This window comes from Rhagoletis zephyria, unplaced genomic scaffold, assembly GCF_001687245.7.
Source record: "Rhagoletis zephyria isolate East Lansing unplaced genomic scaffold, Rhagoletis_zephyria_1.1 Rzeph_scaffold_13036, whole genome shotgun sequence".
Classification (NCBI taxonomy): Eukaryota; Metazoa; Arthropoda; class Insecta; order Diptera; family Tephritidae; genus Rhagoletis; species Rhagoletis zephyria.
The window spans coordinates 1,657-16,309 of record NW_016170107.1 but is presented as its reverse complement, the minus strand read 5'-3'; the positions used below and the strand labels follow the sequence as shown (position 1 = coordinate 16,309).

General features: G+C 36.4%; 1 protein-coding gene across 1 annotated transcript; it reads left to right on the top strand.

The window, feature by feature from the left end:
• Positions 1 to 2,534: 2,534 nt before the first annotated feature.
• Positions 2,535 to 14,427, top strand: LOC108377949 (adenylate cyclase type 5-like; the record flags this gene model as incomplete). Its single annotated transcript, XM_017634249.1, has 6 exons — positions 2,535 to 2,681; positions 3,015 to 3,173; positions 13,156 to 13,300; positions 13,750 to 13,844; positions 14,043 to 14,202; positions 14,330 to 14,427. Coding segments are annotated over 6 exons (804 nt in total), but the record flags the coding sequence as incomplete, so codon positions are not given.
• Between the last annotated feature and the right edge of the window lie 226 nt (positions 14,428 to 14,653).

The window sequence follows — 14,653 nt, the reverse complement described above, 5'->3', positions numbered from 1 at the left end:
TATGTACTTACTTACTTACTTTTTTCTAAAATACCCAGAGCGAAATTAAGAAATTTTTAATAAATATTTTAAAGGTTTGGATAATACGTAAGCCTTAGTATTTTCAATGGACACTCAAAATCTTGGTTGAAATCCTAATTTTCGATGGGTTGGAGCATATACTTGGCCTTAACTTCAAACGAAAGTGGTCAAAATAATAGGAGTGCGCATTTGACCAGTTTTGCCTATTTTTTCCTCATTTAATGCTCATTATTTTCCACCGACTTCTCAATAAGGAGGAAGGTTATCAATTCGTCGGAATATATATATATTTTTTTATGTATGTTACCGTATAACTTTGGACCACATAAACCGATTTCTATAATTATTTTTTTAAAGGAAAGGTGTTACCTCACAGGTGGTCCCATTCTAATTTGGTTTAAATCCGATCATTGGATGATGAAGAGACTAACGTTAATCTTAAACTTTTATAAGAGAATTGAAGTCGGTTTATTTTGCTTAAAAATTACTTGTTTGTATTATTATAAATTTTTAAGCTTATTATATAAGGGTCATTTCAGCGAAGACGACACCTAAGATATAAAAATAAATTACTTAAATTGTGTTTAAATCTGTGATTTTCGGTTTGGCTTTGGCATTTCAAAATAAAAACGGCCAGAAAAAAAACGTCAGTTCGTTTCAAAAACCAATTCGATTCAAAATTGGTATGCAGGTTTGCAAATTTGTTTCCTTACATTGATCAAAGTTGCTAAGTAAAATTGAAAAAGACCGAAGCTATGAAAGAGAAAATTGTAATCCCTGGATTCCTTTAGGCCGCTACCTTATTTATTTCGTACAGTATTCATGGCGGCCGCTGTGGCGTAGTGGATAGCAGTGGACGCTTCCACTCTGCAGGACCTGGGTTCAAAACCCGGTTAAATCAACCTCGCAAAAAAAATCGCGAAAAAAACTGAAGGTCCCTTTGTGTATCAATAACAAGGCGCACGCCACAAATCGGAGGAGAAGCTCGGCCAAACACTAACATATTGTGTAAGCGCCAATCTATTATTATTATTTTATTATTTATGCACGAGCGAAATTAGTTGGTTTCTACATATGTATGGGCTTGCCTGAGTTTAACTTTCCTGGCGTGCATTTCTTACTGGGTTTGTCGGAAGACAATAATTTATTAATTGGCATTGCAAAAATATGACTTGCATCATGTTAAAAAATTATAACAGCCTCATTGCATAAATTACAATAAGGGAATAACATTTGTGACCTGAAATTGTTAAACGCCTTACATAAGTGCCAAAAACGATTCATCTCTTTCAAGTAAAATAATTAATGGCTATGCTACAATGTCTCATAAAAAACAACAAATCATTGCATGCCTTCATAAATTGACACAGGTGTTTGCTTAAGTAATGTGGCTAACTTGGCACGAATTTGTGGATTACAGTGCTTACTCTGTGTATTTATTAGAAATTCAATAATGAACCTTTAAACGGTGTTAGTCATTTCAGATAATGGCGAATGAAATTTTGTTGGAGTGGTGAACTGAAGGAAAATTTCGTGAAATGTTTGATTATTTTTACTCAGTCTTTTATATAACGCTATTAATTTTATACTGGATAATTCTAAAAAGTGCTAACTTAATTTTTTTAAAAGTATATTTTTTGAACATATTTTCAACATCTTAAGAATGGATAAAGCAACCGGGTTTTAAATAGGCATTGATGGGAGATGAACAATTCAAAATTTTCAAATACTGCTCGGTCGGGCTGGGGGACTATGCGTACATTCTATTATCCGTTCGGATATTCGTGTATACATACGTATGTATACGTACGTGTATTGATACGTAAATAAGGGTGTTCTTCACACTTTAATTTTTTTTATTCATCTCTGTCGCAATTCATGCAGTAGAGCGTTAAATATCGTATGCTCATTAGGGTGGTCCTTAAATGTAAGAAGTAAATTTTTACATCAGACCGCAAAGGGGTCAATGTTCAGATTACCCTATTAAGACGGCTTAACCGATCCCAATCGGGACCAACATTTATATGTAGTATCTTCGACTATGGTAGTATCGATTTTGAATATTAGATGAATAAAAATTCATTTTAATTTTTTAAGTCTATATAGAGAAATCTGAACTTTGCTCCCTGTGCGACACGCCTTAACCGTCTCCAATCGGGAGCAAAAGTTATATTTGATATCTGTGGCCGTGCTATTACCGATTGAGTGGGTGAGAACGAAAAAAATCGCTCATTTGATTTTTTTAAGGATCACCCTAATGTACATACATAACAACCCAATTCGGACACCATTTAACTTTTCCATCTCCGATTTTTTATTATAGTTTTTTATGTTATAGTACCAATTTAGAGAGACCTTCCTGATTAAATAACTTTTTTTTGCGAATTGGGAAAAGGTGTTTTTTTTCGAAAAAAATTTCAAACCCGTATTTCTGTAAAGTTTCTTAGGTATTATGTAAATAAACTGGTTTTATAAAATTTTTCTTTCTACGATATTTTCCTTCAAATTTGCAGATTTGATCGATTGGCAGCTGAGCACCATTGCCTGCGAATCAAACTTTTGGGTGATTGTTATTACTGTGTATCTGGCTTGCCCGAGCCACGGCCGGATCATGCACATTGTGCCGTGGAAATGGGTTTAGACATGATTGATGCCATAGCGTAAGTGCAACCAAATTAATACATACATACATCCCTGAATTGTTTCTTTTTTGCTTCGAAAACAAAAAAATGTTAATAAGAAATAAGAAAATGACAAGAAACACCCTGAGGTTATAGTCTACTTCGTAGGCGTTCGAACACGTTTTTACACTTAGGTTTAGAAAAGTTTTTTCTTAACACGTTTTAAACATTCCAAATGTGCTTTTTAAGATTTTTTCGTATACATACTAAGCACACAGATATGTTAATATACATACATATATATGTATATGTGCTTAGCTAAATATTATTATTACATACTTATTGATACTTCCTTTTCACCAATATATTCAGGCTTGTTCGTGAGGTGATGGCTGTCAATGTTAATATGCGTGTTGGCATACACACCGGACGTGTGCATTGTGGCGTACTGGGCTTGGTCAAGTGGCAATTTGATGTGTGGTCGAATGATGTGACACTAGCTAACCACATGGAAAGCGGCGGCATACCTGGGTGAGTGTTAAATGGCGTAAAAGTTTTTAACTGTGTTTGCCAGATACTAACTTATGCAAGCACATGTCTACATATACAGTGGTGGGAGAAAAAATGGAAACGCAACTTTCTACAAGTTTTTGGATGCTTTACTTTTGTTTAGTTAATGTTTAATAATTTTTTTTTCACAAAAATTTCTATTAAAAACGGCCTCAAGTTCAATAAAAAATGTTGAATATAATTGTTATAAGGCCATAAATAATAAAAATAATTGATTTAGGAAGACTATACCTAAAATTAAACATTCTAAAAATAGAATTATTAGCAAAAACCAACAAAAACAACAACCACATGATCAAGCTGAAATAGCAGTGGAATAGCTGCGCTTGATTGTAGTTGGCTTAACAAATGCAAAAGTGGAAAAAGCAACAGCAATTTATGTGGCGAACTTAGCTCAGTGGGTGGTCGACTGCTGGCTAGGCGGCCGGGGTCGTTGAATCGAATCCCAGTTGAAGAAGTCTGATGAGAAGAAGTGGTCATATCCGAAATAGCTATAACTTTTACCAGAAATGTAATTTTATAGTATGCTTAGATACCATAAGCAAAATGCACCGTAAATTGGCCGCAACGCCCAACCATTACGACATACGAACTATCTGTAAGATAATAAAAAGGCAATGATTTTTCTTAAGCATTTGCGCAGTTAGAACCAAATTTTATTATATCGAGCCCTAACCGCCAAAATAACGTATTTTATTTTTGATGCAGAAATGCATTTTGATGCTCTAGGAATATTTCTGCATCAAAAAGAAAATTTTGAAAAAAATGTCGCTTACGTTATTTTGGCGGCTAGGGCTCGATATACTACTCTATTCCTTTATTGCTGGGTTCTTGAATGAATGTCACGCACAGGTAATTCATGCTTATACATCAAATTCAACTCCATGGACAACAACGACATACAAACCAACAATATGTATTTATGCTCGAGTATAGAAACATTGCCACAAAATTGGGGCAAATTTCAACCGCTGGAGTACGAATGGTAAACAACAACATTCAGTTGAGTTGGACATACCAGCTCCACTAAATTGGCAGTTGCATGCAAATTCGTTATGCACAAATCACTTACTAACAATTTTCACCTACACACTCTAATTTTCTCACATTTCTTCCAATTTCAGTAGCGTTGTATGTTGTGTAAAGAAGGAGGAACAACTTTACACTGTTTTCTGTTGCTGAGCTGGTTGTACGAGTATAAGGCTTTTGGTTTTTTTTCAATGAGAAATTTCTTTAAACTTGGAATAATTGGTAATCGGAAATTACGTGACTGTAGTCATAAGCTGAAGTTTTCAAACAATCAACAACTAGCATATTTTCTATGATTGTCTATGTGTTCTCCAAAAACCTTTTTCTTGTGAATGTCCAATTTTGATCGATTTTCATCGTCGCTGCCTGCTGCTGCTGCTGTTTGATCTCAGTATCCAACTAAATTGAGTTTTGGTATCTTTTTGAAGCGCTGTAAGCACATTACACTTTTATAATCTGGTAAAATTGATAGATCTGGTTGTTTTGTTTGTTTCCTAGAAAATTTCATTTCACCAAAACGGACTACATGCATTTCAATCATCTTTTTTTAATGATTTGTGGCCTTGAAACTGTAAAGTAAATTTGAGACAGAGTGCAGTATCTGGAATTATGGTCAACCTGAAATTTAGGCTGACGAATCACGGTAGCGTTACTACGCTATTAATTTTATGCGGGTTTCTGGTCACGGCGAAATCGCTGGAAACTGTATGGCCGATGAGCTGGCAAGACAGGGAACGCGTAAAGAAGTTCTCCCGGATCAAGATGGTCTGGACAGCTGGGCGTTTAGTCAGCAGGGCGAAAAGTTTGGAATGCAAGGTGGGTTTTTGCCTACATGTCGACTGGAGCGATCCAGGGAGCCTTTGAAATTTGGCAAATTACACCTCTCTACCTTCGTGGTTGTTCTAACAGGTCACCGCGGAATAGGTAAACATGCCGTAAGGCTGAATATCATCGATGCCTCTTACTGCGCCAGCTACATGGAGGTTTATGAAGTGGAATCGTCTGCCTGGTGCCAAGTAAGCATCAGATGTGGTTTTTAGTCTCGAAGCTGGAATTTGGATTGGGTGATCCAATAATAATGTCAGCCTTGAAATCCAATGGAGAGTCACTCTTGCCAACAAGTGCTACTTTACTGAGTAGGCGATTGAGAAGTAAAGTCCTCTCGTCGTCGTACAAAGATCACACTCTATAAGTCACTCATCATGCCTGTGCCGGTGTATGGCCATTGTCCATACCTCCGACAATGAAAACATCTGCTGAAGTGGCTTTTGGAGTTTTCGAGAGAAAGATTCTGCGAAAGATTTACGGGCCTTTACGCGTTGGCGATGGCGAATACCGCAGACGATTTAACGATGAGCTGTATGAGCTTTACAACGACATGGACATAGTGCAGCGAACTAAAATTCTTCAGCTCCGCTGGATTGGCCATGTCGTTCGAATGGAAAGAAACGCTCCTCTTCTGAAAGCAATCAACGCGGGCNTCTTCAGCTCCGCTGGATTGGCCATGTCGTTCGAATGGAAAGAAACGCTCCTCTTCTGAAAGCAATCAACGCGGGCCGTGATGCTGGTAACAGAGGAAGAGGAATGCACGCTCTGCGTTGGAAAGACCAGGTTGATAAGGACTGGCATGGATTCGGCCAAAATCGCTTAGGCGGTTACAGCGCCAATAAAGAAGAAGACCCATTCGAATCACACTTTAAGTAATGAGTGTATTGCTCTTTTCATGACAAAAGTTTCTGCCTGCAAAACGATACAGCAGTCCGGAAGCATACACTAACACAAACATTAAGTTGCGACTTATTCGTGAAAAAAATTCAATGCTCAATCGCTCTAGTAACTTCGACCCAGTGATCCATGTAATGTGGAGCTATGGTAAATTCATCTTCTTTTACCCTGGACGAGAACCAGCATTCATCTTCGGAGTAACAAAAGTACTCTAGAAGATAGGCTCTTCACATTTGTAAAAGAGTAATTGAGCGGAACTGAAATTATCCAAACAAATTTTCTGGATATACACAAATCTGGTTAGGTCTACAACTATGTAAGAAGTGATGGCTTGAAGTCAAAAATTTAGTAATAAATTAACCACCTCTGTGCTAGAGAAGGTGGAAAAGAGTGCAGTACTCTGCAATGAATAACTAAAAGTTTGTAACGCCTTGACACTAGAATCAAAGAAGATTATTTGTACTGGATTGGAGCGAAAGAATTCTTGATATTGCACTGAAGAGGTTATGTACTTATTAGGACCCATAAAAACCTCAAAACATGCAATGGGGGTATCCATAAAAAATTGCTAGCAATAAAAAATGTTAAAATAAATAATTGCGTATTATTATCGGCAGTCTTCTGATAGTAGGAGATCCGACAAAGGTACAACCTTCATCCATCTGTTTAATGGATGAAATCTACTTTGTATGAAATTTAACGTGTTAATAAATATTTTGCGAGTGGGTTGGCTGAAAAAATCCTGTCCAGGATATTTTGAATTAAATATTCAAAAATTAGTATTATTTTTTTAATTTTGCACTAATTTGTTTAATGAACATAGTACAGTTATACCAATCGAAAATATAAAGCCTATAGAATGTGTTAAACAGATGAGTGAAAATTACTAATATTACCTACCTTATCATACCTGCCAACTAGATAGGTAGGCCAGGAAAAGATAGACAACCCAACGTTTTTAAATTCTATAGGCTTAATGCTTTCGATTGGTATAAAATTTGTTCATTAAAGAAATTAGTAGAAAATTTAAATAATTTTTGAATATTTAATTAAAAATATCCTGGCCAGGATTTTTTCAGCCAACCCACTCGCAAAANATAGAAAAAAGATTTCATAGAAAAAAGATTTCATCCATTAAACAGATGGGTGAAGGTCGTGCCTTTGTCGGATCTTAGACTATGAAGTAAAAGAAATATTTATTCTCACAAATTCTATATAATTTCTACGAAAAGTTGTATTTTTTTCTCCATATAAAATACTTGTAAAACTTTGAACGCTTTGAGCGAGCTCTAAATATTTTTCGATTTGAAAATAAAAAAACAGGTGAATAATTTTTTTCCGTATAAAACAATTCTAGGGGGTGGGAGCATTAAAAATCCGATTTTTTTTTTTTCACACGCACATTTGGATTACCGTAATGTACACGCATAAGTATCTCCATTATAAGGAATGCTTCTCCACAATACACTTTATCAACATTTACGAGTACATGCGTAGCGTCTGAGTAATTCACTATAAAACACACACAAATTCTTGTTTTATTAAGCGTGAAACTAAAAGAAGGGCAACCAACGAGCTAAGTAGCTAAGTGAATTGAGTAGTACGTGGCGGAGTAAGACAAATTTAAGGATATCCTTGTAATGAAGCTTCAAGCCAGTATGTTGCTCAATCATGTGTATATCTTGCGTTTGCTTTCATTGCATTCCTTTTCAATGCTCAACTACATATTTATTCAACCGCAACAAATTCTTACATGGTACTTAGTAACAACGAGAAATACATATATACTCATACACATCCATGTAAATATGTACACGTATGTACGTGTGCCCGCATAGTGAAGATAACAAAAAGCAACAGTTAGCCTTGACATCCTTTGTTGATAACGACAATTTAATCCTTATTAAAGCTTTCGGCTTTTGAACACTCAGTCTACATAAATGTATCAATTCGTAATCTATTTCCTCCCTCCTAAATCGCTGGCTTATCGCTTTGTGTGAGTGGAACAAGAAAAAAACCAAAGTAAATTTAAGATCCCCAATTTTTTTTTAATAAGGCTAAGGGACTTTGTTCCATTTTAAATTTTTTTTTAGTATATGGTCTTGTAAAGTAACACGAATTTCGTCTTCATAAATACCAATTGTGTACATTAGAGTGGTTCAAAGAAATTTTTTCCGAGATAGGGTTTGCGGCACCTTCCAAAATTTTTCCTCTTGCCGAAAGAGGTGCTGGCACCAAAGTTTACGTTTCTAAGTAGTAAATAGGAGGATGCTCATGAAATGATTATGTTTTACTCTAGAAGTGTTTTGTGCATATCGGCTCCTAACCGCCAAAAAGATGTAAGTGACATTTTTTTTAATGTTATTTTTGACGCAGAAATACTCTTAGAGCTTCTATATGCATTGCTGCATTAAAAAGAATAAAATTTTGAATAAATGTCACTTACTTCTTTTTGGCGGTTAGGGCTCCATATATTAACCAGTTAATTACTTTTTATAAGAAGCATCATAGCATAGAGGTCGGGTCTATCTCCAGAGATAATCTGTCGGTGCATTGTGGAACGATTTTCCGTTATTTCACAACGATGAAACTTGTTTGTCCCCAACCCAACTTTGACAAGGGGTGAAGGAAACTCGTTCCGCAATGCATCATACATTCTCTACATACATATCATTCTAATTGGGATCCGTCGGCCCGATTACTTTAAAATCAGGCTGATTAGAGTTCCAGAGTACAATGGAGTTGTAGGAAATTGCAGGTCATGGTATGAGAGATAACTCCTGTGTCAATGTGTGCTTTGTTCCTGGATAGATTTTACTCTATCGTTCGATGAAGGGCTAGATAAGCCCCATCTCTCAATTCTGGCAGGAGTCTTGAACGGGCACTGCCCAATAGGAAACCACGCTATGAGATTTACTTAGTATCGATTCGGACCCCTATTCCCATAGCTGTTCGGAGAATGATGAGTTGGAATCGTCTCAAAATTACCTTCTCGTCTGCCCTGTTTTTTACAAGATCAAAGTGTAAGCAGCTAGCATCGAATTTTATCGACACTCCCAAGGAATTCTTGCAAACTAACAATTTAGAGCTCTTATAAAATTTGCAGTAGGACTTTTATATATGTCTTTGAAGTTTTGAAACTTCCTCTCCGACCAGTGCCGGAAATTGTAAGTATGCAACCGTAATATATGTTTATAGCATTCTTTCGAACGAACTTTAGCCTAATAAAAAATTAGAAGGCAAACACACTAAGCAAAATAAGCCTTTTAAAAAACATTCGCTTAACTAACAATTTAAGCATTACCAACGTTGAAAGCACGGTCGAAAGCTTAACTGATAATATCTAATACATTTCTAAAGTTCCTTAAAAACGATGTTAATTATTACGGATTATTAATTTAATGCCTTGGATACTAGGAAGGATAATTTTTAGTTTCTTTGAAGGACACATTTGTATATAATTTTAGGTCGATGACATTTTGCTTTAATACGCTATTACACGTAGAGCATGTACATACATACATGTCTATCAAAAGGGTCATGGAAAAAAGATTTCAAAGTAGTTAAGTTTGTATCTGCTACTTTTAACCAAATTGAAGCTTGCGTGACGATATTGATTTTTGCTTGGAAAACTCGAAACCACTTTAAATTAATTAGAACAGTTATGGCGAACTTATAGATATTCACATATACATACGTACATACGTAGATATGAACCTTAGAGTCTATAGAGAAATGTAAGAAATTGCTTAAACTAGTTTGATTTCACTTTCATTAGCTTAATTTAATTTCAAGCGAACATGTGCACTACTGGATTTTATGGCTACACACATGCAAACTAATATACATATGTACATATGTATATGAAGCCCAAAATACAATACACCCATCCAAGCACACTCACCCAACCCACACAAACGTCACTGGTCTTCGTTTGTTTTTTTTTGTATTCGTTGGCGTTGTCGGCACGAAATCAATTTCTTGCCTCGTTGGACTCTCAAGTGCCTCAATGGCCATTAAAGCATAAAAGAGAAGATGTAACACAATTTAACGACCGTCGACCAACGACCGACAACAACAGCAGCAACAACCAAATCCGTTAACAACTACATGGACATGCTGTTATGTATATGAAAAGTTTAGGAACCCTCAAAGTTGTTTATGCTTCCGCTTGCTTGCGCGATTTTTCCAAACCGCCTTCAAAGCACCTCCGCCAGCCACGTCGTTCAACGCTCTTGGATTCTAACTATGTCTCCTTAGTTTTTGTTTTTGTTCGTTTGGAAATTGGCACAACTGCGAGTAAATTCTTGTTTGAGGATTTTTTTTGCCTTAGTTTAACTTACTATGATTGTAAGTATGCAGGTATGAGGCAAATTCGCTTGTCAAGATAACCGCAGTAAAAGCGAACAGTGGCTGTAAAAGTTTATAAATAGTGTACTAGCATTGTGTTAGAAAAATTTAAAAATAAACGCCAAAGGATTTAAAAGCAGTGATACATAGGGACGTACATATCTAAAAGATGCCAAGAAGAAACCTGCAAATCGTTTCTAGATTCTGGATTCTTTATTATCAGATGCAGCAAAAGTAAGATCAGGTCCACCGTAAGGTCTCTCTTCAACACAACAAAGCACGATAACCGGATGGACCTTTCATGTTGTGAGCTATTTTAGCCGGCAATACATATTGAGGGCCCAGTTACCCACCGACGTAAAACCGGACACCGTGTCAGCTGACACGACCTACCTAATGGGTTTTTCGAACGAAAATTCACCACCGTATGTCAGTGACGTTGTCTTTGCTTCTCTTTCTCTCTCTATCAACAGCATTTTTATGTGTTTATATGGATGGCAAGTACGGGAGGGCGGCTCCATCGGTGGGTAACAGGCGCATACGTCCAACCAGAAGCGTCACTTTAAACAGTTGCGAAGTTCGGGTTGGGCGGTCGTCGAAGTGGCTGAGAAATTAATACTGTCCGGTTGGAACCACGCTCGATACTTACCGAATAGGTTGCACTTATGCAAATATTTATATACATATTTTTTTTATTTGGGTGTAGCCAAAAAACCAAATTTCTCGATTTCGAAATTCTAATAGTGCAGAAAAGTTGTGTAACATGATCACATTGAACCGAGTAAAACCGTTTTCCGATCAGTTATTATTTACGGCCACCTCATTAGCATAAACTCTCTTAGGACCATTAGCCTATAATCAAAAAACTCACGATTTCAATTGTAAAATGTTTCTTATAGTGGGCTAAATAAGCCATGGATGGCTTACTTAACTAGTTATATAACGTTTATATGGGAGGGAAACATCTACCTTAATAGCCATGCTGCAATAGGAATCTTGTGGCCGTCCATACTGTTCTCAAACATTTCTTGTTGAGTGTGTAAATCATGTATATCTTGGGGCGTCAGAACGTATTCTAATAAAGCTATCGCTTATAAATTCATACATACATATGCATATGGCTACTAAAGAAAAATTATATCGCAAACAACTATGTGGCAGACAAATCACTATAAAGGATACACGAGTTGGTTCCAACGAGTAGACTACTCTTAAATAGATAGTCTTTTGTCTACTACGCAGGGGCGCTGGGCGAGGTCAAGAACTTACATATGCAACATCAAAGTCTTTCTGTTCTCTAGCGAACCAGAATCGGTAATGGAATTTTTTCATTTCGCAAAGCCGAAAATCCATCACTCTGTGTTTGGATTAAAGAGACTAGTTGCGAATACCACAACTGAAGCACTTTCTCGCAGCTGATTGAAGGATAAAGAGGTGATTCGTTTTAGTGATTACTGAACTGCCACTCAATATTAAATTAGCGAATATTTAATGGTTTAGACCAATTTTTTTTAACAAAGTACCAGTTCTAATCTCCTTCATTGGCCAATTTGCACGCTCCCTCTCCCTACCTTCTATGGATACAAATGCCCCAGTCCTGAAGGTATTCGTTGCGGTACACGCTGGTTAAAATGCTAAAGCTAAAATTGCTGCTTGGCTATCAGAATAACTCAGTGCCACATACATATTCAGAACTTTAGGTTGGAATATGCTGGCCAACAGCAGATACTGAGCGATACCAATCCAATCCTTTTACACCGCAGTCAATTTTGCACCCTTGATTGTAGATATGAACGGCTTCGTTATCCAAATTTGGGTTTTCTACATTCCCTTTCGGAATGTTAAAAATTTATGATTTTTGCATGTAGTCCGTGGATTTATTTGCTATATCAGAATATCTCCAATAAATGAGGCTACTTCGAAAGTCCTTGTTCGGTACTGTCTGCGGTTTTTCAGTAGTTTAGCAGTTAGTATTCTAAAGAGAGTAGTACAAAGGTTATATTTCTCATGGTATAAGTGGGTCTCATGGGCCTATCACTTTTAACCTAATATACTCGCTACCAATGTGTTGCATACTTCGAGGTATCCTTTTTGATTTTAAAATAAAACATAAAAAGGTACATACATATAAGAAATAAGTAGGGTGTCCCACCTTCCAATTTGTTGGGGAAAGTTACGCTTCTCAAAAGCCCTGAGTAACCAAAACATAACTAAACATGTAAATTTTCCTAAAGCAAAACTATTACCCAAGCACTCTCTCAAATATGTATATGGATGAAAGACGTACATATGTATGNATAAAAATTTATGATTTTTGCATGTAGTCCGTGGATTTATTTGCTATATCAGAATATCTCCCATAAATGAGGCTAGTTCGAAAGTCCTTTTTCGGAATTGTCTGCGGGTTTTCAGTAGTTTAGCAGCTAGCATTCCAAAGAGAGTAGTACAAAGGTAATATTTCTCATGGTATAAGTGGGTCTCATGGGCCTATCACTTTAACCTAATATACCCGCTACCAATGATGTGTTGCATACTTGCAGGTACCCTTTTTGATTTTGAAATAAAACATAAAAATGTACATACATATAAGAAATAAGTAGGGTGTCCCACCTTCCAATTTGTTGGGGAAAGTTACGCTTCTCAAAAGCCCTGAGTAACCAAAACATAACTAAACATGTAAATTTTCCTAAAGCAAAACTATTACCCAAGCACTCTCTCAAATATGTATATGGATGAAAGACGTACATATGTATGCAAATTTTATTCCGTATTCAATTTGTTAAATTTGCAGAAATTTTCCCATTTACATATTTTCCATATTTTTTTCTGTCTCAAACAGACGCGTCCACATCACCAAGGAGACACTCAAGTGTTTGGATGGCGATTACGAAGTGGAGGAGGGCAAAGGTGCCGAACGAAATACATATCTGAAAGATCATCAAATCGAAACTTATCTCATAGTGCCAGGTGATATTTATCGACCGGTAAGTGTACGAGTATGTGTGCGTGTGTGTGTGTGTGGGTACGTATGTAATAATAAATAATGCACAAAGTCCACTTGATGCCAGGCACGTGTTGCAACCGCGTGACTGCCCGCCAACATTTGTATGTACATATGTATGTATGTATGTGCAAGCACGTGTATATTCTGTACATCCAACTGAATTTGCTACATGTAAAATAAATTATTTATGTACATACATACATATAAATGTACATATGTATAAGCAAATAAGACGGGTTATGCAAAGTGTCAAAAGCCAATGAAATAAGTGCCTAAAATAGTAGCATAGAAAGCTGAGTGCTGCAATCGTAGTACTAAAACATAAATAATTTTGCCTCAACAAACAAAAAACAAAAAAAAAAATCCTCTATTTTCATGTTTATATTCATATGAACGTCGACACATGTGTGCATTCGTGCGTGCGTGCAGCACAAGAAATCACGCAACCGACTGCAGGTGAATGGCAACATTTCCAAGGAGCTGCGGATGATGGGACACGCTGGCACACAGAAGAATGCCTCCAAGTGAGTAGACGATTTGAAGTGACGGCAAAATGTTTTATTTTTTGTTATATTTCGCAGCTGGTGTGCGTCACCTTTTCTACTTGCTCTATTTTGGTTTTCGTTTCTATTTAACAGTATTTTTTTTTTAATCCTCATATGCTACATACGAGTAAATTTGGTTCTCCATTGTAATTAATGTGCGAATATATTTATTTACAGATTTGGCTTTGGCGACAGCGCGGAAGGTGCTAAAGATCCAGAGGATGAAGTGAATGAGTATTTGATGCGTGCGATAGATGCACGTAGCATTGACCATTTACGTGCGGAGCATTGTCAGTCGGTGTTTTTGTCCTTCAAGGATGATGAGCTGGAGAAAAAGGTGAGTGCGTGACTGAAGTGAAGAGTTTGAAAGGTTCATTGGTTGTAATAACATTTTATGTTTTCACTTCAAGCGGGAAAATAGTAAAGTTTGTCTTTTTCAAATGTTTTCTTTTTTTCTACATTAGTACGGATCGGAGCCAGATCGTATGCTGAGTGTGTATTTCTATTGCAGTTTTATTGTACTAGTCACCACTACCGTTATTAGATTTTCAGCGTTTAAACCGTAAGTTGCTTAAATGTATATGAAATCTACTATTGACGGTCGAAACACTTCTGTATTTTTCTGAAATCTCGAAAGCTTGTGAATATTATAAACCATGATAAAAATATAGTAAGGTAGAACCGCTGAAAGTCACTTTTAAAATTCTTGACGTTTCCAAACAATTTAATTTTCAAATTTACTCACAAACTCACACACACATTTTGATTTTCAATCTCAAGCAACAACA